The 24,718-nt window shown below is 44.0% G+C and overlaps 1 protein-coding gene across 1 annotated transcript in view; it reads right to left on the bottom strand.

Moving 5' to 3' along the window:
• LOC145798737 (uncharacterized) overlaps positions 1-7,225 on the bottom strand; it is a 57,240-nt gene extending 50,015 nt beyond the window's left edge. The window contains exon 1 of the mRNA XM_082887589.1: positions 7,019-7,225. Within this exon, the coding sequence (XP_082743715.1) occupies positions 7,019-7,225 (207 nt within the window). The remainder of the gene's footprint in view (positions 1-7,018) is intronic.
• Between the last annotated feature and the right edge of the window lie 17,493 nt (positions 7,226-24,718).

The following is a 24,718-nucleotide window of genomic DNA, read 5'->3' as shown; positions in this document are numbered from 1 at the left end:
TGTCGAATTTTCGGAATCACATCAAATATGTGTTGTTAGCATATTGTACTTGTTGCAATTTCTCTCTTTTGCAGGCACGATATTGTATGTACGGTTCAATTGAGGCTGGTGCGACCAGACGAATCGCGCAGGTATCGTATCTTCTCCGTGTGAGACAGGGCGGGGATTGAATAATCCTCCGCATTCTTAACTGCATGAAATGTAGTTGTTGCTTTGCATTCTTGCTTAAAACTGTTGCATCTATTTGCGAATACTTGCTTCATTACAGCTTGCTGCATTTGCATGATCATTGGGTTACCTTCGGCTTCTTGCATATCATTTGCATTTTGCCCCCTGCCTGCGGGCATGCCTGCGGGCACATCTTTGTCTATCTTGTATGTTTGTCTAAGTCTTCGGCCTTGTCAAAAATGGGTCGTCTCTGGGCTTTGACATTCACTCCCGTCACTTGTGACTTCCGAGTTCTGTCAAAGAGGGGCAACTGTAGACACCCCATTTTTGACCGACCTTAAGACTCAGACGTCACCAATGGAGCACTTGGTGATGTTGCATAATGTGCTCGTTCAGAAGTTTCAGAGTCGCGGCCGTAAGCCCTGCCTCCGGACTTCCGAACCCTTTTCTGTGCCTTGTCTCGGTTCGCGAACCAGACTCGATTTTCTCTGTTTCTTTTCCTGAAGGGAGGGAGAGGTCTCGTAGACCATCTCTCAATGTCCGTAGGCTACATTTGGTGGCCGTAGGCCATTTTGCCCATTTCGGAGTCCGGTTCCCGGTTTTCGGAGCCGTCAGGCCGTGTGCCTCGGTTCGGGACCGCTTAACCATCTCCTATTGCTTTGATTTTTGGCATACATCTTATTTCATCCATTTTGAGGGACACTGGGGGCTGAGAAACCCACTTCGAGGTCAGATACAATTTTCGGTGCTTAACAGCCCATTTCCGGGACCCCGAACTGCGTGTTTTGGCTCCGGAACATTCGTTTTGCAACGGTTTTCGCTCATTTTTTGGCAGGTACCTCTGTTTTATCACAGGGAAGGTCACTGAAGGATGGGAGGCCAGCAATTGTTGCAGCAACCAGTTATTTCTCTTCCGGAGCCTCCCGGCGCCCGTTTTTCGTACTTCCGGGCTAATGTTGAATACCTTAGAGCTAGTGTTGCCAACTTTCAACCACATATCTGTGATCTACACACCTGAGAGGCCCCTAAAAGTTGGTGGCCGGCCATTAAGGTCACTTGACCCTTTTGACCCCTTTCTTCCGGGCTAATGTTGAACCCCTTGGACCTCTTTTCTTGAACTTTCACATATCTGTGATGTACACACCTGAGAGGCCCCTAAAAGTTCATGGCCGGCCAGTAAGTCAACTTGACCCTTTTGACCCCCTCTTTCCGAGCCATTGTTGAACCCCTTGGGCCCACTTTCTTGAAATTTCAATTACATGGTTGTGTTGTACACACATAGGGCTACCTCCCCAATACCTGGCCGGCCAGAAAATATGGTTGACCCTTTGGACCCCTAGCCGGCCGGCTAGGGGGTGTGGCCGGCCGGCCACCTCCAGCAAAAGTGAGCGGCCGGCCGTGCTCTCCTCACTGTGCCCCTTCCAGCTGTGGGGCAATATCCCCCAGATATTTTCTGTATCCGGGGGATATTTTGGGAGAGAGAATTCCTCTCCATTTCACCCCCCTTTTACACCCCCTTTCTTGACCTTATAACCAGCTGAGGGTCTTCTTCATGAGGGTTAGAAAAATTCTTCTCCAAGGACAAACCCTAAACTCCATTGTCTTCTTCTTCAATTCTTCAAAAAACCCTAAGTCTATAATCTTCATTCCTTCTACACCACCAAGCTCTACCACCACCATCTCATTTCCAGCAGCTAGGAGGGATTCTTGAAGGCTAAAGAAGCTGCAAATCAACCCAAGAAGCAACAAAAACTTGGATCTTCAAGGGTAAGTTACACTTTGATCCTTTTGACCCTTTCCTTTGATCTATTTTTAAGCCTCATTTCTTTTTGGTTTCAAGCTTCGGCCCTAACTGAAAAGGGCCATATTTTGAGCTCATCTTCACTTCTCATTAAGGGCTCAACCTTGTTTGAGCCCTCCATAATATACTTGCTTCATTGACCATGTTGTATGTCATGATTTTGCATGCTATTTTTGACCCATGAGAAATTTATTTTCGAGCATGTTATAAACTGATATGAGGAATATTTTGAGCCCCTCTTCAACATTGGAGAAGGGCTCAACATTGTTTGGTGTTTCCATATGTCACTTGTAGTTATATCCCCTATTTGGCCCCATTTTTGCATAAATTAGTAGCCCTCTTTGCTTCTGTTTTTGGACCTTGGTCCGAACTGAAAGTGGTCTTATTTTGGCCTATAATTCATGTTTCATTCAAACTTTTTTTTCTGTTTGGTGATTATTTTATATACTTCATGTTATAGCACCTTTTGAGCCTTGTTTTGCATCACATTTTTGGCATGTTTGTATACTGATTTGAGGTCTGCCACATACTGTAAATGTTCATTTTTTTGGTTCATCTTCAGTGTTATAGAAGGAAATTTTTCAGTTTGGGTTTAGCTTATACCACTTGCTTCATTACCCCTATCTTGGCCCCTGTTCTTGTATGCTATTTTTGCCATGATTATACTTGCTGTTTGGCCATGTTTATAACTGGAAAAGTGCTTATTTTGGGGCTGTCTAGCTTCTGTCTTTGCATTGCATGTCCATGTTGTGCATGATTAGCATGGCTATAGGCCATTTCGGGTGCATAATGTTGCATTTCGGGACAATTTCATGCATTTGGTATCATTTCGCTACATTTCGGGACTGTTTTTCCCCATATTTTGTTGCTGAAATTCTGTTAGTATACTTGCATATCATTTTTGCCATTTTCCATATCATTTCATCGCATTTTATCATTGCCTCGGTTTGCGTGCCCGTGTGCACGCATTTCGAGGCACCTCATTTTCTGCCACCGGCATCCGATGTGAGCGTGGCTGAGGCTCACTCATGTTGGTATAAGCCCACTTGTCATTTCCATGCCATTTCATCGCATTTTATCATTGCCTCGGTTTGCGTGCCCGTGTGCACGCATTTCGAGGCACCTCATTTTCTGCCATCGGCATCCGATGTGAGTGTGGCTGAGGCTCACTCATGTTGGTATAAGCCCACTTGTCATTTCCATATCATTTCATCGCATTTTATCATTGCCTCGGTTTGCGTGCCCGTGTGCACGCATTTCGAGGCACCTCATTTTCTGCCACCGGCATCCGATGTGAGCGTGGCAGAGGCTCACTCATGTTGGTATAAGCCCACTTGTCATTTCCATGCCATTTCATCGCATTTTATCATTGCCTCGGTTTGCGTGCCCGTGTGCACGCATTTCGAGGCACCTCATTTTCTGCCATCGGCATCCGATGTGAGTGTGGCTGAGGCTCACTCATGTTGGTATAAGCCCACTTGTCATTTCCATATCATTTCATCGCATTTTATCATTGCCTCGGTTTGCGTGCCCGTGTGGACGCATTTCGAGGCACTCCGTTTTTATCCGCTGGCATCCGATGTGAGTGTGGCTAAGGCTCACTCATGTTGGTATAAGCCCACTTGTCATTTCCATGCCATTTCATTGCATTTTATCACTGCCTCGGTTTGCGTGCCCGTGTGCACGCATTTCGAGGCACTTCATTTTCTGTCATCGGCATCTTATGTGAGTGTGGCTGAGGCTCATTCATGTTAGTATAAGTCCATTTATCATTTTCCATGTCATTCACTATCGCCTCGATTTGCGTGCCCGTGTGCACGTACTTCGAGGCATCTCATTTTCATCATATTCTGTCATCGTCTCGATTTGCGTGCCCGTGTGCACGCACTTCGAGGCATCTCATTTTCATTGTATCTGTCATCGTCTCGATCTGCGTGCCCGTGTGCACGCACTTCGAGGCATCTCATTTTCATTGTATCTGTCATCGTCTCGATCTGCGTGCCCGTGTGCACGCACTTCGAGGCATCTCATTTTCATTGTATCTGTCATCGTCTCGATCTGCGTGCCCGTGTGCACGTACTTCGAGGCATCTCATTTTCATTGTATCTGTCATCGCCTCGATTTGCGTACCCGTGTGCACGCACTTCGAGGCATCTCATTTTCAGCATTCCGTCTTTTTCTCGATTCGCGTGCTCGTGTACACGCATTTCGAGGCATCTCATTTCCATAGCATTCTGTATGTTAGGATTGTATCTTAGTTGCATTTCATGCATGTCATGCATATTGCATCATGTCCGGAATAGGAGTTAGCCCGGGCACGGGAAACGAGGTACATTTCGTACTCCGAGTGATGGAATGTGTCTCAATTCCCCAGTCACCGACACTCCGGATTATCCATGATGGAGTTAGGTTTTAGCTGTAGTTTCATGTGCATTCATCCTATATTGAGTTGTGCATTTCGACTCTTCGGCCATCATGCCTCGGTATGCGTGATTGGTGGCACGAGGATCGAGACATGCATATATCTGTGCAGATACATTGCTATGCCCCTTTCCTGCTCTCTGTTGCAGCAAAACGAAGAATCAGCAATTTTTCAGGGCTCAGCACACATTTCAAGAACAGATGTAAACAGAGGCTAATTGGGGCATTCCGGTGGATTTCCGCGCAAGACAACCCGGACATGCATCATCCACCAGAAGCAAGATAGTCCCTGGCTTGCACGCCAGTTCATTTGCTTTCTAGTTAATTCATTAATTAATTAGAATTCTATAATATTTTGAACTGTAATATTCTTTTATTTTGGGGACTGTAATATTTGGACTGTATTATTTATTCGGACCCTCCGAGTGAGGGCACAACTGTAATAAGTGTGCGTGAGTGTGATGTATGTCTTCCAACCCCACGTCTTTCTCCCTTTTATTTATCCGCTTATGATGGTTAGATTAGGGCATATTTAAATTAGCATACAGTATGACAGCATGTTTGCATCATTCATCTGTATTGAATGCACCGGGCTTGGCACATCATACTAACTGCATTTGTATTTCAATTCCAAGTTGAATACATGGTAGTTGTAGCATTTCATATACCATCTTAGAATAGCTGAGCCTGCTATAGTTGCATTCTGCATGTGTTGCATTAGACATTTCTGTATACTTAGGATTCATGCATGATTTCTAATAAGTGTCTATTTTGGCTTGGAGTACTCGGTAAGTTTTTATGCTTTAGCATCCTTGCATGCGTGTGAGTGAATGCCATGATAGCATGCTTACCATGAGGCTATGTGCTTATATGATATAACTGCCTGAATGCCTGTGGGTGAAGGTCGGGTTATCTGAATTGGAGTAAATCATCAAATGTTTCAAGCCTACCTGCGGGTAGCAAAACCTCTTTCAAAAAAGGCAAACATGAAATGTTTTGTTCCAATTCGGGCGACCCGGTCTATACTTATATGCTGTGCGCATCACATAGTAACCTAGGCTAATAACCGGTATAAGAACTCACAATGTTTTCAAAAATTGATATCATGGTTAGTAGAGGCCGGTCTATGACCGGGCGAGCGGGGGTGCTCACGAAGTGACCTTCCCCAATCGTACCCAAGTTCCCGAGCCGAGGCAACTTTGGTGATGACGGACACGTGGCCTTTCGGCACCGAGTCAGGGTTTCCTAAAATTCCCAAAAATATTTAGGTGGCGACTCTGTATCTGGCAAAGCAGTCCATGTTTGGCACAACTTTTTCAAAAAATCAGTTTTCTCAAAACGATTTGCCGGATTTGGACTCTTTGGTTCAGACTTAGAACCGTGACTGCGAAAGTCGAGTCCGAGCTGTAGCGAGGTCCCCCGCGGGGCTTGTTACAGTAATATCAATATTTGAAAGCTTGTCAATGTCCAATTGTTTATTCCCTTATGAACTTTATGAGTTGTTAATTGGGATTGTGGACAAAAGTCTGACAGGAATGAATGAATGGACCAAAGGTCGTTTTGATAGGAATGAATGGACCGAAGGTCGTTTTGACGTAAACGAATGGACCAAAGGTCGTTTTGATAGGAATGAATGGACCGAAGGTTGTTTTGACGTAAATGAATGGGCCAAAGGCCATTTTGATAGGAATGAATGGGCCGAAGGCCGTTTTGACGAAAATGAATGGGCCAAAGGCCATTTTGACAGAAATGAATGGGCCGAAGGCCGTTTTGACATAAATGGATGGGCCGAAGGCTGTTTTGACATAAATGAATGGGCCGAAGGCCGTTTTGACAGGAATGGAAACCTGAATGGGCCAAAGGCCAGTATGTTGGACCTACAGTCACTTGATCTAAATTTTGTATAAGTATATATATGTTAAGTAGAAATGTGAATTGGGCCAAAGGCCGTTTGGAACATGTTGTTCTACATTGTTATGTAATTTCTGTATTTGATATTATTCACTGGGCTATTGCTCACGCTCATTCATGTGTTTGTAGGTGAGCCAAGAGAAGTCCAAACCCAGCCCCAGTGAAGTCGGCCAGGAACAACATGAGTTTTGGAGAGTCAGCCTTGTGTCTCACGCACGAGACCCATCCTTGCCATTTTGTTATGTATTTAGAATTTGTCTTGTTGGCAAGGACTTTATGTATATCTGTATATAATTTTGATATGGGTTGACTCATTTTGGATGATCCTGTCTGTAAAGGATTTTATGGTACTGTATTTTGTTGTGGGTTATTAACATATACGTGTATGGTTTGTTTGATGTGCATATAAGCACGGCTCTATGGACAAAGTTTTTAATTATTGCTTCCGTTTGGCCCCTTTACTCTGACGAGTTATGTCTGTTTTGGTCTGAGGCCGTAGGTAATCTCAGGATTACTGGCCGGTTATGTCCTTAACCTATAGGGGTGGGTTCGGGTCATGACAATATATGTCAACTGGGGCGGAAACATTACCTACAGCAGTAGTGGACTCCCCACAAATCTAGTCGTCTCCTAGCGATGGAAAGCATCCAAACCCATCAACGTCTCAGCTAGTGTCATAGCAATGCAACTCTTGCCCTCTTTCAAGCCTTAGGTAACCTCAATCGAACGGGCACTAAATCCACTAGAACCTGGGACAAGCAAGAAATGAGACAGCATACACAAGCAAAGCGCGTGTCGTTGAAAACCCTGCCAATGATGGTCACCGCGGTCGCTAGTATCAGAAAATCGACGAATCAAACTTGGAATGTCCAGTTCTCCGTCGTGAATCAATGACTGAGCATCATACAAAGTGAGCTCGCACATCCGTCCTAAGGCTTGGACGTGACCGAAGCGGAGCTGGGGCAAGATTTCTTCATTGCGCTCGGATTCCATCAAAGCTTGGAAGTCTTCGAAAGTGGGACACATCTCTTGTCCGCCGAAGCTAAAGACGTGAGTTACCGGATTCCAACATCTTGTCGCAGCATGAAGGAACATAAAACGCAGCGGGGTGCGGCCCAGCGTAAATAGTGCCTTTATGCCGAAACCCCGGAAGTTCAACTTTTTCGAGCCATCCAAGGTAGCAATCCAATTTGTGAGATTTTGGACGAGAAATGCCTCCATTTGGTGCAAAACTGAGTTAGAATGAGGGAACCACGAAGCTGGAACCCTTATGGAGGATAAGGCACTGTTTGGAGGACAAGTGTCAAGAATCTAGAGGTCACCAGGCTAACTGGTCGACCGACCACTTTTTCTGGTCGGCCAGCTACATAAACTGGTCTGCAGAGCAAGAAACTAGTCGGCCAGCTCTTTTACTGGTCGGCCATGATCAAAATGTGGGCTGCAGCCTTTTTCTTGTCTTCGGAAAAGAGTCTCTAGCTTTCCCATGTGGTGAGATTGTTCAAGGTCTGAGTTTACCTCTGTTTCGGATGCGTTCCGTCACTTCGTATACACTTTTAAGGCACAAAATGCATTTGCTTATCGAGTTGTTAAGTTTTGCTTATCGAGTTGTTGCTCTTTGCTTATCGAGTTGTGGCTCTTTGCTTATCGACTTGTTAAGTTTTGATTATCGAGTTGCTCTCTGTTTATCGAGTTGTGGCTCCTTACTTATCGAGTTGTAAACTTGCTAAGGTTTTGTTATTTCTTAGTGAGTTAAGTTGTTTAGTTTGCTACGTTGGTTCACTACTTGACTTGGCAATACATGATGTTCAAATTCCATTCAATTCCATTTTTGTGCAAAATGATGCGATGCGATGCGATGCTTAGAATACAAATACAACACTTTTTAAACACAAAAAGCCGTTTTCATTCCATTATGTCTCCTTTTTATAGCATTTTAGAACAAGGTACAAGTCTTGAAGGAAAATAAAACTGCCTAAGCTGTACAATGTGCTACAACTACATGTAAAAAGAAAAATAAAGCAGGAACATCTGCATCGGTGCCATCGGGCTCAAGATCGGGAGGCTCTCTTCATCCTCTTCGGCTGAGCAGCCTCTGCACCACCTCTACCAGCACTACGATCTGAATCGGAGCCGCCATCCTCGGAATCCTCCTTGGCGTCACCTCCGTCCTCAGAACCAAAACCAGAGTCATCATCCCTGCCTGCGAATGTCTCCGACTGTGGATGCGCTGACTCCTTCTCCTCGCTAGACTCCTCGTTATCCTGTCTAGCAGGTGCTCTGTGCCTACCTCAGCCACGAGTCGAGGCACCTCTCCCAACTGCTCGAGAATGCCTGGATGGCCCGGACTGTAGTGGTGGGACCTGGAAAAGGTAGTTCGAATACATCAGCCAGAGTATGTATATCAGATGCAGATGCAAGAATGCTACATAGAGTGTGTGCATGCAGATATAGTATGTGAATATGGTGTGTCAGATGTGCTCTACACATGTAGTCAATCAATATAGTGGAATGTTCAATTTTAGTATGTCATCAGAAGTATGATAAATGCAAATAAATTGAAAAGTACCGAAACGCCGAAGGAGAACAACAGCGTCTCTCTCCACAGGACCATGCTCTCGAGTGAGGCCACCACTCCGAGCAATCCCTCGGTATACTCTCTGGGAGGCTACAGATGCAAGTTCAAGTCATCAGTGAATGAATGAATGTCTAAATATCAATGATAAATGAAACTGCGGAGTATACCGGTGGTGAGTCAGGATCACTGACGTATCGATGATCGGGCAATAGAGGCTCCAGTGGAATCGGGTAAGATGTCCCATACTGCTAGCCTGTCAGCTCGTTCGGAAGATCTGGCCATCCAGCATACTGCCTGATGGAAGTCGTCCCTCCAGCTCTACCCCTCGAACCACTGGCCTTGCTAATGGAAGGGATGTCTGTAGCTCGAGCGCGACTCGATAACGGCATATCAGTAGCCCTCCTCGTAGGAGTACGGATGCCTATCAGTGGAGGCATCAAGTATGTATAGAGGTACGTCGCATACTCCCCTTCCTCCAGGAAAAGAACTGCATCACTACCCAGCATAAGGTCGTCGACCTCCTGGGGAGTGAGTCTCTCTGTGGACCGCATGTCCAGTGGAGGCGCTGAGGGGATCTCCTGATCGGGGTTGCCCATCGTCTGGCGCATGAAGCGATCCCCGAGAAACTAGGCCCTGCCGACTGGTTCCTCGAACAAAATCCTGTATCGGGAGGCGCCCCATGTCCCAGGGAACTGGAACCGGGCATATCCTGACATGGATATCCATGGCTGCCAAGTGATCTGCAGACACCAAGTGCATAAACTGATTAGTTGCCATAAATATGCAAGATGAATCAAAGCTGAAAGCATGGAGAATTGAGAGTTATGGATTACCTCCGTCGCCTGTACAATATCGAAGAACTGTCGGAGGTAGAGCAGAGTCTCCCAGGGCCTGGGCCGACACCGATCCTCAAATCTGCGTGAGTAAGAGATCTCAAGAGGTGTCTCAACCTCGAGCTCAGGGGCTAGTGTTGGGAAGTATGCGTAAACCCATAACTGTGAAAGGCAGGACAGTGGCAGTCAGTATACAAAACGTATAAGAAACGTAGAATCCTGAGTGCAAAATGCTAAGTGTACAATGCTGAGTGCGGAATGCTGGGTGCCGAATATTGTGAGCAGTGTGCAGTATATAGAATGTATAGAAAATGTGGAATGCCGAGTGCAGAATGCTGAGTGCAGGATGCCGTGTGCAGTGTGCAAAGTACAGATAATGAAAGTAGAAATGTAAATCAAGAGCGCAGAATGTACCTCCCAGGCTCACTAGTAGCCTCCAACTATGGTCCCCTTCTCGCGGGAGGTCGCACTCATATAGCAGTAAAGGGTAGCGAGGGCAGCGCCACCCCAATCAAAGAGTCGGACCTGTGATAGGTCCACCAGAGCACTCAGAAGATAAAGCCCGATGGTGTTCCCCCTGTCGGAGAACAGTGTGGTCCCGAGAAGGAACATCAAAAACCCCCGAGCATACTGCTGTATGGCCTCAATGGTCTCAGGCATAGTCCTCTTGTACTGCTCGGTGAACCAGGTGTACCTGACCATGCCTGGTGATCTGCAAGGCGGCGGACGACCTTCGAGCAGATAAACCCAAGCTGCCTCCCATTCGCCCATATCGACATCATATGGAATCGGCCATCTTGCCTCGTCGAGGCCTGTCAGCATAGAGAAGTCATACGGGGTCATCGTCATGTCCCCGGTGGCCGAGAATGGAAGGAGTTGGTGGTGTCCCACCATCTGTCTACAAGTGCGCCGAGAATGGTCCTACTCGCTGGATGACGCGACAACCCCATACAAAACGGGCCAAATCCTATCTCATCCACAATCTGTCGGACGACATCCGGGAGCTCTAGGTACCAGTCCCTCACAATAATCGATTCGTACCCCTGGGTAAAGCGGGAAGATACCTGCGTTCAGAATGAACAGATGTTCTCAGTTCAAAGTTCAAAGAATACTGTGAAATGAGCCATGCGTGCAAATTGGGCAGTGTTGTGTTATGGGTTGTGTGTTCAAATAAATAGAATGCTGTGTTATAAGCCATTTGTTCAGATTGAACAGTGTGCTATGTATAAGCTGCGGGCCAAATAAACCAAATACTGCGAAAAAATGAGTTGTGTACCTGAAAAGTGTGCTGTGTGCCCGAAATGAGCCGTGTGCCCAAAAAAATGAGCTGTGCACTGTAACACGTCCGTGAGGGACCCAATGCTACAGTTCAGACTCGATTTCATGTCACGGTTCTTAATCTAAACCAAAGAGTCCAAATCCGGCAAATCGTTTTGAGAAAGTAGATTTTTAGAAAAGAAGTGCCAAACATGGACTGCTTTGCCAGATACAAAGTCGCCACCTAAATATTTTTTAATGGGGGGATTTAGGAAACCCTGACTCATTGCCTAAGGCCACATGTCCGTCATCACCAAAGTTACCTCGGCTCGGGAACTTGGGTACAATTGGAGAATGTCACTTCGTGAGCACCCCCGCTCGCCCGATCCGAAGATCGGCCTCTACTAACCATGATATCCGTTTTTGAAAACGTTATGTGTTCTTATTTTGATTAATTAGCTAGAATTACTATGTGATGCGCACAACACAAAAGTATAGACTAGACCGCCTAATTTGGAAACAAGCATTGCATATCCGTTTGTTTTGAAAATGCTTTGGGATTTGCTACTCGTAGTAGGCTAAAACACGGATTTCAATGAGCTGTTCCAACTTAAACAATCCAACCTTCACCCACAGGCAATCAATCAGTAATATCACGTAAGCATTTAGCCGCATGGCAAGCATACTGTCATGTTAACATCCAGACGCATGTGGTATGCTAAAGCATAAAAATACTTACATCGTACTCCGTGCCAAAACAATAAACTAGTTAACAAACATGCATGACCCTAGTCCATGTTGAGTGGCTAATGCATCGCATACAAAATATAATTAGGATAGGCTCGACTAATCCTAAAATGGCATGTGAAATGCAATCATTTGATGCACGTATTCAAGTTAGATTTGAAATACTAATGCAGCTAGCATGATGCGCCGAGCCCGGTGCATGCAAGACAAAGGTATGGATGCACGCATGCATTGCATAAGGTATGCTAATTTAAGCATGCCTTAATCTACCATCATAAGCAGGTAAATAAAAGGGAAGAAAGATGTGGGGTTCGGAAGACATGCACACACACGCACCCACACTTATTACAAATTTGCCCTCGCTCGGAGGGACCAAAAGAATAATACAAATTAACTAACTCGCAAGCTAATTGATTATTACAAACCAACTAAATTAATTAAGCGGATTAATTAATCTAAGAGAAACAATAAACAGCAGCCTCGAGTAGAAGGCTCGAATGCACGCGTGCTCGGGTCCTGCTCGGAAGTGCACTGCCATGCATAGACTGCCTCTGTTTTCCTTGCTCTGCCCCTCTGAAGACTACCAAAGTCTCAGAATTGCTTCCTTGGACATTGGGAGACACCACCGGCTGAGTAGAATTGCCACCGGCAGTAGGATGTAGTCATCGGCTGTTGATGAAGCTATCGGCCACCAATTGATTGCCGATCGGCACTCTGTGAAGTCGGTCGGCAGAAAGTGCCTGCAGAACCTGTTTGACAGTAGCAAAGGACAGAGCCTTGCATGACAATGCAATTCAAGCAATGTATGCCCTAACCACACCCCTTATCATGTGTATGACTCAAGGGACATGATCCTTGGTTCTCGGACCACCAATCAAGCATTCCCATGCATAATGGCCCAAGAATCAAGTTATGCATTTTGATGTCAAATGCAATGCAAACCATCAAATAAAGGCCCAATCCCTATCACTAGATCAAAGGACAAGGCATGCATGCTTATGTAATATAACCCTAAGCATGTTAGCTAGTATGTAACATGGCCTAAAAGGGAGCATACAATGCATTCATGCAAGTATGCAAGAAAACATGTAAGGTAAGCATGCAAGCAAGCAAATGATGGACTTAAACATGATTTAGGCAGCCTCATCTAGGCCTAAAACAGTGGCCAAAAGCTTAAGAAAATGGAACCAAACACACATACACACATGCACATGTTAAGGCCTAAACGCTTAAGCATCAAAGGACTACTTTTAAGCACACTTAAAAGGGAATAATCATGGACATATGGCATGCATTAAAAGCCTTGAAAACATATAAGAAATCATGCCAAATCAACCTACCAATGCAAGCAATGCATGCAACCAAGCCCAAGGACCTAAAACATGATCATATGACTCATGAAGCAAATGACCAAATTGAATCAAAACAGTCCCAAATCATGCAAAAGTAAGCCTCAAGAACCACTTAGATGGCATCTAAATGACCTAATCCTAGAGGCATACACAGTGGCACAAACATAAAGCATGAAACATCAACTCTTGAAGCATCAAAAGGGCCAAGAAATGCAAGCATATAAGCATGCTAAGTGGACTGAAATGACATGGTGGATAGTTCCAAACCACTAAATCAATGCAAGAATGGCATGCTAGAAGGGCCAAAGCTTAAGGCATACAAGAGGAATTACATGGTAGCTATACAAAGCGAGGCATGAACGACTCAAATGACTTAAAACAGTCCCTTAGCACACCAAATCATGCAAGTAAGCTTCACAAAGCTTGGCCAAAACACAAAAGCATGATAGTCTAAATGTTGTGCACGTATTGAGGCAAATCATGGCATTATAAGGTAGCTATGCTAAGCGTGCATGGTGTACCAAAACCAACTGAAAACAGAGGCATATTATGACATAATAAGTACAAAAATCAGCTATGGCATGGTCAATATGAGGCTTAGCTACGTGCTCATTAAAGAGGCAAAAATGGCCTTTTTCAAGGACAACAAGGAGAGGGGGTGGTCCTCTCCTTCTTGGGACTTCAAGGCACCATCCTTACCACTGAAATCCCTCAAGAATTCAGTGGTGAGGAGGCCCAAACACCAAAGTCCCAAAGCTCACTCAAAATAGCACAAAAAGGAGCCCCTCAAGGCTTAAGAGCGGTCAAACACCTCCAACCCACAAAACACTCTAAACAAACTATTTAGAGGGCCCAAAAATAGAACTTTTTTATATTGTAGCTCAAAAACAGTTCTAAGATAGGCAAAAATAGTATGCAAGAATGGGGTAAAAGGGGAAAGATTGTTACCCTTGTTGACCTTCTTCACAAATGGTGGACCAGCCCCTTCCTTGAGCTCAAAACAACTCCAAAGCTTCAAGAACAAACCTCTGGCCCTTCAAGAACCAAGAAAATGTGTAACACTATGTGTTTGTGTGCAATAGTAAGCCTAAACACACACAATACAAGAGAATGAGAGATATAGATATAGGATAGATACAAAACCCTAAACCTAGAACCAGAGCTTCTCTCACAACTTTTCCAACCTTTTTTGTCTAACCCTCAAGCCAAGAGAGGAGGGCTCCTCTTATAGAGAAGCCAATCTTGTAAAGCTTACTCAAGAAGCTAACAAGGAAGCCATCCCTCCATAAACGTGTATGGAGGGGAACAAAATGCAAGCCAGCTGTATTAAAATATCTGCAAAAGCAGATGAACAGTAGTCGGCTGCTCAAAAATTGCCATTTTGACAAAATGGACTGCCGACCGGCAACAAAGAATGCCGACCGGCAATATACATTGCCGATGGCAACAAAACACCAGCCGGTGGCCTCTGGCCATGGCCGGTGATGTGTGGGGATGCCTCAAAAGGCATTCCCTGCCCCTCCAAGGCAAAACACAAGTGTTTGGTGCAAAATCAAACACAAAACAATCGAGTCGAGAGGTCCTGAGGCAAGGCGCGTAGCCGAGACCTCCGGGAACTCAAGACGAACACGAACAAGGGTAATCACCAAGTGTTCCAATGGTGACGTCCAAGTCTTGAGGACGGTCAAAAATGGGATGTCTACATGTACCCGAAAAGTCTGTTGTGTGTCCGAAAAATGTGCTATGTGCCCGCAAAATGAGCCGTGTGCCCAACAAGTGTGCTATGTGCCCAAAATGAGCTGTGTGCCCGAAAAAATGAGCTGTGTGCCCGAAAAGTGTGCTGTGTACCCAAAAAATGAGCTGTGTGCCCGCAAAATGCGTTGTGTGCCCGAAAACTGTGTTGTGTGCCCGTAAAATGAGCTGTGTGCCCGAAATGAACTGTGCATTCAGAATGAACTGTGTGCCCAAAATGAGCTGTGTGCCTAGTCCGCATTGTGTTATGAATAAGTTGTGTGCCAAATCCGTAAAGTGATGTCTAAACTGTATGCCAGAATGAGCAGAAATACTGTATATGTGAATGTGTTCAGAATAAGCCGATAAAGTACATAGCAAAAGCGTGAAATGTGCAAGGAATGCAGAATACATTGCAGAGAATGTAAAAATGAAGTACCTACCTCTCGCGCATAATGAGATAGGTGAGACTCCGACTCCCGTAGCAGTAGGTCTACAGGTGCTCGTCGCGCGAAATCGGTAAAATGGTGGAAGGTACTGGGAGGAAGGATGTGCTCCTCCGGATGATATGCCATGGGGTCGAAAGGCCGTATCCTCGGAGGAAATGACATAATGTCTGGCTCATCTTCTGCATGTGGAGAACCTCCGTCGTGATGAAAGTGATCAGCCATCTGAAGAAATCTGCAAAAATGAGCGAAAGGAGCCAAAATTGCAAAAAGTCAACAAAGTCAATCTCGGGAAGAGACAAAAGTCAACAAAAGTCAACAAAAGTCAACGCCCGAGAAAAGGAGCCAAACTTTGAGACAAACATACCTCAAGTGGTGAAAATGGAGAAAGAAGCTCCGAAAACAAATTCTAATCGGTTCAAAACGAAGAGAATCGAAAGTTTTCGCGAAACAATTTCGTGTGGGGCGTTGGAAAACGCATATAAAGTGCAGATCTGAGAGAGAAAAGGGTCTAGGGAGGAAGAAAAATGTATTTCGGCCTTAGAGGTGTGAGAAAAAGTGATTTGGATGAGTGAACTTAAAGATCCAGCCTTAAAAGACTAAACTGCCCGAAATTTTGTAAACTGGTCGGCCAGCCAGTTTTTCTGGTCGGCCGACCACTTTTGTGGTCAACAACTGGTCGTACACTAGCCTAGGTGGTCGGCCACCCTCCTGGATGGTCTCCAAGGTCCCTTCGTTCTCCCTCTGTGTTTTGGTGGTGATTGGAGTCCTTGTCTCTCGAGAATGTAAAAGTAAAGCACACCTTTCGCCTCAAAATAGTCCCCGCGGGAGCTTCAATTCAAGTCTACAATGCGTAGCTCATCGTCACTTGTCAAGAGCAAGGTGTATCCTTTTTGAGTGCGTTATGATCCCTTCGAGAGGTAAATCGGAGGTTCCGATTAAATTGCTCGAGTTAAGGCTTGTTTTTCCTTATTCAGCATTTCGTCTCGAACATCCTATTGAAGTTGCGTTTCTTGTCGCATTGTCATGCACATTTTCCTCTCTTTGCATTGTTATGCACCTTCACTTGCGTTGTCATGCATTTTTCACTTGCATTGCTATGCATGTTTCCATTGGCATTGTATATGCACCCATTTATCTCGCATTGGAATTGTACCATGTTGTAACGTGGAACATGTGTTACTACTATATTGTACCTGTTGAGTCTCTCTTTTATGCAGGCACGATATTGTATGTACAGTTCATTTGAAGTTGGTGCGACTAGACGATATTGTATGTATAGTTCATTTGAAGCTGGCGCGACCAGACGATATTGTATGTACAGTTCACTTGAAGCTGGTGCGACTAGACGGTATTGTATGTACTCCGCGTGAGACGTAGCGAGAATTTTATAATTCTCTTACATCTTTTCTACATGTAATGTAGTTCGGTTGGCATTCACTTAAAACTGTTGCATTTATTGTGTATAATTGCTTCATTGCAGCTCTCTTTGCATGATCATAAATTATGTTCGGTGTTGTGCATGTCATTTGCATCTTGCCCCTGCCTGCGGGCTCATCTCTTTGTTATCTTCCCTGTTTGTCTAAGTCTTTGGCCTTGTCAAAAATGGGTCGTCTTTGGGCTTTGGCATTCACTCCCGTCACTTCTTGACTTCCGAGTTCTGTCAAAGAGGGGCAACTGTAGACACCCAATTTTTGACCGACCTTAAGACTCAGACGTCATCAATTGAGCGCTCGGTGATTATGTATGTTGTGCTCATTTCGAGTTTCCGGAGTTTTCGGCTGAGAGCCTTACCTCCGGGCCTCTGAACTCTTTGTGCTTTGGCTCGGTTTGTGGACCGAATCGTGTTTTCTCTTCCTTGGAGGGAGGGGATGGTCTTATAGACCATTCTTTTATGGTCATAGACCACTTTTTGTGGTCCTAGGCCACCTTTCCCGTTTGGAGATCCGTTTCCAGTTTTCGGAGCCTTCGGCTGCGCGCCTTGTCTCGGGACCACTTAACGTTCTCCATTTGGCGTGGTTTTTGACACACCTTGTTACCTCTGCCTATGGGGGCACTGTGGTCTAGGTGACCACTTTTGTGGTCGCAAACCACTTTTGATGCCCGTAGATAAGTTTTCGAGGCTTTCGGCTGCGCTTCTTGCCTCCCGATCTCTCATCCTGCATCCGTTTTGGTTCGTTTTTGGTACAAAGCTTGTTTTCCTTCTTGGAAGATGGTACAAGGGTGGGAGACCAGTTCTTCCCCTTGGAGACCACTTTTCCTCCTGCCAGCCAGTTTTCTGGTTTGAAAACCAGTCTCCTTGGTCTTTGGGCCACCTTTTCTGGTCGACCACCACACCATTGCATTGTTTTCATGCTTTAGACTTTCTCGCACCATGGCCGACCAGTGTCTTCTTGGGAGACCACTTGAAGTGGTCGGCCGACCACTTTAAGTAGCTAGCCGACCACCTCAAGTGGTCGGTTGCTTTTTGTCACCTTTTTGGAGATATTTTCAGCCAGCTGGTACAGCTGGAGAGCATTAAGACCATCCTCCATACACGTGTATGGAGGGATGGCCTTGAGCCTTAGCTTCTTCAAGAAGCTTGTGCTTTTGTTCTCTATAAGAGGGAGGCTACCCCTCCCTCCTCCAGGTTCAGATTTTGGAGGTTTGAGATATACATACACACTTGTATCTATATCTCTCTTTTGTTCTTGTTTTGTGCCTTAAAAGTGTCATTTTGTCTTACTTTTGTACACAAACACACACTCAAACACCATCCTTGTGTTGCTGAGGCTTCTTGAGGTTTGTTTTGGTGTTCTTGGACTGGTTTGAGCTCAAAGAAGTTGCTGAAGTTGTAGCTTTGAAGGTGGTCTTCAAGGGTGAGTCTTTAACCTTTTAAACCCCCATTTTTCCTTAAGCTTTTAGCCTTATTTGCATGCTAATTTAAGCTTGGCTTTCTACTGCAAAAAGTTCTGATTTTGTATGCTTAAGATCTTTGTTCAGGGTCACTTTTGTGTTGGGGGTTGTTTACCCCCTCTTAGGCCTTGTTTGGCCTTGCTTTTGTGCCTTGTTTTTAAGCCTTTGGGACCACCTTGTTTTGGCCTTCCCACCACTGAAACTCAGAGGAATTTCAGTGGTGGGAAGGGTGTTTTGAGGTCCCAAAAAGGAGAGGGTCATCCCTCTCCTTATGTCTTCAATACTTGCTTTGAATGCCTCATGTTTGAGCATGTTTGTTAAGCTTATGTTGGCCATATCTTAGCATGTATTTGGGCTTATTTCAGCATGGCATGTCACTTTCTTGGTTTGGTTTTGTCACCTCATGCATGCCTTATACACTTGTAGTGTAAATTTTGCAAACTAGTCTTGTATGCTTCATGAAGTAGCATGTCATTCTAGCTTGTTTTGAGTCTATCTCAACATGTTTTTGGTATTGTTTTGCCATGTCATACCTCTGTTAAGGGTTGGTTTGGTTGGCCCTTGCATGCTCCGTGCACTTGTAGTGCATTTCCATGAACTTGCCTAATGTGTGCCATGCTTTAGATTGTCATTCTAGCATGATTTTGGCTTAACTTCAAGAAGCTTTTGTCCATGTTTTAGCATGCTTTAGCTCTAATTTGTGTTGTTTTGGCCATGCATGCCATGCTTTGTATAGCTATAGTGCATACTAGCTTGTTAGCTTTGTGCATTAAGACCACTAGCATACATTACTTGGACTATTTGAATGATTTGACATCATTTATAATGTGGTTTCAGTCCATGTTTCGTGGTGATGCACTTGCGTTTAGCACTTATTCAATGCGTTGGAGGGTTTGCCCCTTTATGCCTTAACATGGGTCGTTGCGTATGCCTTCATGTCTAAGCTTGCAAGCCATCCTTTCAATGTGTTTTTGGGGTTACTTTTCCATGATATAACTCTAATTTTTGTTGGCTAAGTCATTCCATGCTTGGTCTTAATAGGTGTAGTGTAATCCACCTTATTTGCCTTGTATGCACTATGCTTTATGCCTCCCTCATGCTAGCTTGTTTTGGCTTCCTTCCATGCATGTTTTAGACTCATTTTGACATGTTCTAGGACTATTTTGGGTTGCCTTTGTCATATACTTCATGCTTTGTATAGCTGTAGTGCAATTGGCCTTGCTAGCTTTGTGTTTTGGTGGCTCATGCATGCTACCTTTGAGCTACTTAGATGATTTGGCATCATTTAATATTTCATTTCAGAGCTTATAGCATGGCTATGTTCCCACTTCATTCATTTTGTAAGTGCCTTTGAGAGTTGTGCTCTTAGGCCTAGTTGAATGGCCAATGCATTGTGCATGCATGCCTTGGCTTCTGTGCCTTTATTTTGGTGTTATGGCCACTGATTTGGACATGGCTAAGGTTTGTCCATTTTGGTTTAAGTCCATTGAGCATTATGTATGCCATGTTACATCGGATTGTGCATGTTATGTCGTTGTTTGCATTGTGTATGCTATGTTCTTGTTCCTATTGTGTATGCCATAATCACATTGCATTGAGTATGCCATGTAGTTCATCGCATTGAGCATGTTTGTTTACATGTTCTTAGCATTGAGTGTGCCATCCTTTTCATAGCATTGTGTATGACATGTTGTTTGCATTGTGTATGTCATGTTGTTTGCATTGTGTATGCCATGTTGTTTGCATTGTTGTATTGTGCATTGTGAGTGCCATTAGTCTTGTTAGGTCGTTCATGTTGCATTGCATGTTTGCATGCTTGTCTCTTGCATATTGTTCATATGCTTGTTTAAGTTGCATTCCATGCTTGCATGCTCGAGTCACATTGTGTATGCCATGCTTGTTTTGCATTTGTGTTTGGAATAGGTGTTAGTCCAGACACGGGAAACAAGGGACGTTTCATACTTGAAGTGATGAAACGTGCCTCAATCCTCGGTCTCCGACCCTCTTGATCATACATGATAGAGTTTTAAGCATTTATGTATTTATTTGTGCATTCATTTCATATTGAATTATGCAATTTGGCTTCTCGGCCATCATGCATCGAGATACACGATCGGTGGCCCGAGGGTCGAAAACCAGACTCCCTTGAGCTTATGAAATGATAGAGAGGGTGGTTGTGCACACATATCTTGCAAATACTTTGCCATGCCTTTTCTTGCTCTCTGTTGTAGCAAATTGGAAGAAAGCAACAACAACTGGTCGGCCAGCCAGAAAAACTAGCTGGCCGACCACTTTTTCTGGTTTGCAGTAGCAAAAGGTGGTCGGCCAGTGGCTGGAGAGAGCAACAACTGGTCGGCCACCCTCCCACAGGCCTCCAAGGTGAGTTGGAAGCTTTTTGGAGCTTGGTGCAAGTTTCTAAGAGCAGTTGCAAACAGAGGAAGGTTGGGGCATTGCGACGGATTTCTGAACGAGGCAACTGAGCATGCATGCACTCCTTTCCCTCTGAGGGCCCCTTTTCATTGCCTTATTTAGCTAATGTGTTTAGCTAGTTTACACTTTGGTTTGTACCTTAATTAGTTAATGTGTTTAACTATTCAATTGTTTTTTCATAATTGGTTAACTAGGATTTGTTAATTAGTTGGCTTGTAATAATTAGTTTAATTAGCTTAGATTATCTAGTTGGCTTTTTTATTCGGGCCCTCCATCGAGAGGACCAACTGTTGTAATAAGCGTGCGTGTGTGTGATGCATGTCTTCCAATCCCCATTTCTTTCTCCCTTTTACTTACCTGCTTATGATGGTTAGTTTTAGGGCATATTTCATTAGCATACCTTATGCTTGGCATGCGTGCATCATTCATCTGTATTGCATGCACCGGGCTCGGCACATCATACTAACTGCATTGTATTTCAATTCCTATTTGAATACATGTACCAAGCTGTATTTCACATACCATCTTAGATAGCCGAGCCTCTCTAGTTGCGTTTTTGCATGTGTTGCATTAGGCATCTAGCATAGTTAGGATTCATGCATTGATTTCTAATTAACTTCTTTCTTTGGCTCGCAGTACACTGTGAGTGTTTATGCTTTAGCATCCTTGCATGCGTGTGAGTGTTGCCATGATAGCATGCTTGCCATGAGGCTATTTGCTAATGTGATATAATTGCATGAATGCCTGTGGGTGAAGGTTGGATTACTTGAATTGGAACAATTCATTGATTGCGAGTTTTAAGCCCACTTGAGAGTGGCAAGTCACCATGTTTTCTAAGCCCACTTGAGGGTGGCAAAATCTGCATTTTAGCCTACTTGCGAGTAGCAAACTGTTTTCAGACAAAGGAACATGCAATGTTTTGTTCCAACTTAAGCGATCTAGTCTATACTTGTATGCTGTGCGCATCACATAGTAATTCTAGGTTAATAACCGGAATAAGGACATATGTGTTGTCAAAAGCAAAATATCATGTTAGTAAAGGCTGATCTTTGATCGGGCAAGCGGGGGTGCTCATTGCATGACCTTCCCCTCTCGTACCCAAGTTCCCGAGCCGAGGCAACTTTGGTGATGACGGACACGTGGCCTTAGGCACGGGTCAGGGTTTCCTAAATTCCCCCAAAATAAAATATTTAGGTGGCGACTCTATATCTGGAAAAGCAGTCCATGTTTGGCATTTCTTTATAAAAATCAGTTTTCCAAAACGATTTGCCGGATTTGGACTCTTTGGTGATTTATTGGTCTTGCATTGCACTTTGCGAGATTAGATTCAGAACCGTGACATTGAGTTCGAACTATAGTAGCTAATGAACAAAATGGATTTCGCGTCATTCGCGTGCGGAACCAGGACGTTCGGTCACGTCTACAGACCTCGAGCGATTTTTCTCCTCTTCTCACGATTTCAGCGTGATTAGAGTGTCTCAAGACGCATGGAACGCGACCTTGGGCAAGTTTTATCTCGAGACGCGTAAAATGCACCCCTGAGCGATTTTTCTCCTCTTCTCTCGATTTTAGCGTGATTAGACTATCTCAGGACGCGTGAAATGCGACCCTAGGCGAGTTCTATCTCGAGATGCATGAAACGTGACCCCGAGCTATTTTTTTCCTCTTTTCACCATTTCAGCGTGATTAGAGTATCTCAAGACGCATGAAACGCGACCCTGGACAGGTTTTATCTCAGGACGTGTGAAACGCAACCTCGAGCGATTTTTTTCCTCTTCTCACAATTGCAGCATGATTAGAGTATCTCAGGACGCGTGAAACGCGACCTTGGGCGGTTTTTATCTTGGGACACGTGAAACATGACCTTCAACGATTTTCATTTCTCGGTTACTCAGAACGCATGAAACGTGACCTTGAGCGGTGTTTTCTTTCCTCGTCTCCCATTTTAGCATGGTTAGAGTGTGTTTTAGACCTTTTTGCATGGAACCTATGTTGGTTTTAAGCTTGAAGCTGCTCATTCATATGTTGGCCCTATTTGGTAGAGTTATGGGAAAGTGATTATAACTTATAGCCTAACAGCTTATATCTTATAACTGTGAACATAAGCTGATTTTTGACTTATAAATTAAGCTTCTCCTCCCCCACTCAAAGAATAAGTTGATTTTTGACTTACAAAAAGCTATAAGTTGTATCGTTAAGCTGAACCAAATACATCAAAATAACTTAAATTAAGCTAAAAGCTGAAATAAACTAGAAATAAGCCCTACCAAACAGGGCCGTAATTATCTTCCTATTGCTTATTGCATCTGTTATTTGCTTATTGCATCATCTTGCATGATCATGAGTTTTCAAAATAGCCGGCTTCACGAAGTGTGTTAGTCCAACTTTCCAAGTATATTTTTCGTGTATATCATTTGCATTTTATCCCAGAACTACGCTAGTTTGATTCTTTGCAAATGGATACGTAGGCAGCTTGCGAGCGCAACCATTTAATTTATGTCTTGATTGTTTGCTGAAGTCTTACGGCCTTATCAAAAAGGGTTGTCTTCAGGCTTTGACATTCACTCACGTCACTTCATGACTTCGAGTTCTGTCAAAGAGGGGCAACTATAGACACCCCATTTTTGATCGTCCTTACCACTTGGACTCCACCGCTTGAGCACCCAATGATGAATTTGTATATGCTTGTCAAGTGCTCGAAGTCCTTAACAGAATGCCATAACTTTGAGCCTTCAAACCCTACATACCTTTTGCCTCATTTTGGACCAAAACTACAGGTTTTCAATCCTAAAATTCCTGGGGCCTGCCGGGCCACTGGTGTGGGTTGCTGGCCACCAATGTGGGCTGTCGGCCATTTGTATGGCCTACCGGCCAACATTAGTGGCCTATCGGCCACTTGTGTGTTTTTGCAGATATTTTTGCTAGCTGTGCCAGCTGTTTCCACAAGTTCATACACCAATCCACACATGTATGTATGGATATTTCTGAGGGAGTTTCATGTATAATAGAAGACCTTTCCTTCCATTTTTTAGTGTTGGAAAATTTTGGAGCAAAAACTTCTCTCTCTCTCTCTCTCTCTACAATTCTCTCTCTCTCTCTTGCAAATTCTTAAGCCTTTGCCTATACACTGTAAACCAAACCTTGTGGAATTGGAGCTGAGGTACTTTTGAGCTTACTTCGAGCTCTTGAGGGTGTGTAAGTGTTGGTTTGTCACTTAGAAAGGGTTCTCCTTTTCAAGAGGTATAAGTCTTGGCTTGTTTCTTTGACTTATTTGCTATTTTTCCTACTATTTTTGGACTATTTTTATACTGAATTTTTGGGCTGAAACTTGTGGTTTAAGGCCATTTAAGGTAGAGAGGTTGATAGCCCTTCTTTGAACCTTGCCTCTTAGGCCTTTGCCCTTGTGTTTCTCACCTTTCTTTTTTCTCTTTTTGAACTTTTTATCATTGAATCTCAAAGTTTTTTCAGAGGCTAAAATCATGTTTTGAAGTCCCAAAATGGAGGGGTTAGCCTCCCCTCCTTGTGCATGCTTACTAGCTTAACTTGCTCCATGTTTTAGCTTATTATTTTAGCTATTGTTAGCTCAATTCTAGTATGTTTTTGGACTATTTTAACACTGTTTTTAGTTGTTCATTACATTTGAGACTTGTATAGCATGCTTGTAATGTCATGGTCCTCATAGATGTAACAACCCCGACCCATAATTAAAATTAATTCATGCTTAAGTGTGCCTAACAAGTAATTAAGAAGAAATCCTGAGTTAATTACATGTGCATTGCATCATTTTGTGTTTATATCTGTTCAGCGTAGAAAGATCTGTTCTTGTTTTTGTTTCGGTTTACGAATTGAAGGCCTTATCGGCATCTGATTCAGAAATTGACTTGATTTATGTGTTAATTAGAATTTTTAGAATCTTATGGTAGGTCCAATTGAAATTTGATTCGGAATGATTTAAACATGCCCATGTGATTAGCCTTAATTATCTATCAATAGACAAGCCTATATAAGGCACCTATAGCCTCCACTCATCTTTTCTTTCCTTCATTCAACACACTCTTGAGCCTATGCACACACAAAACGTGCGACAGTGAGAGAAGGGAGTTTGGAGTCAATTTGAAGCCAAGCTAGCAAGAATTAGAGGAATTGCAGAG

Source organism: Camellia sinensis, chromosome 1, assembly GCF_055761805.1.
Source record: "Camellia sinensis isolate YWXY chromosome 1, ASM5576180v1, whole genome shotgun sequence".
Taxonomy (NCBI): domain Eukaryota; kingdom Viridiplantae; phylum Streptophyta; class Magnoliopsida; order Ericales; family Theaceae; genus Camellia; species Camellia sinensis.
This window is presented reverse-complemented; position numbering and strand designations above follow the sequence as displayed.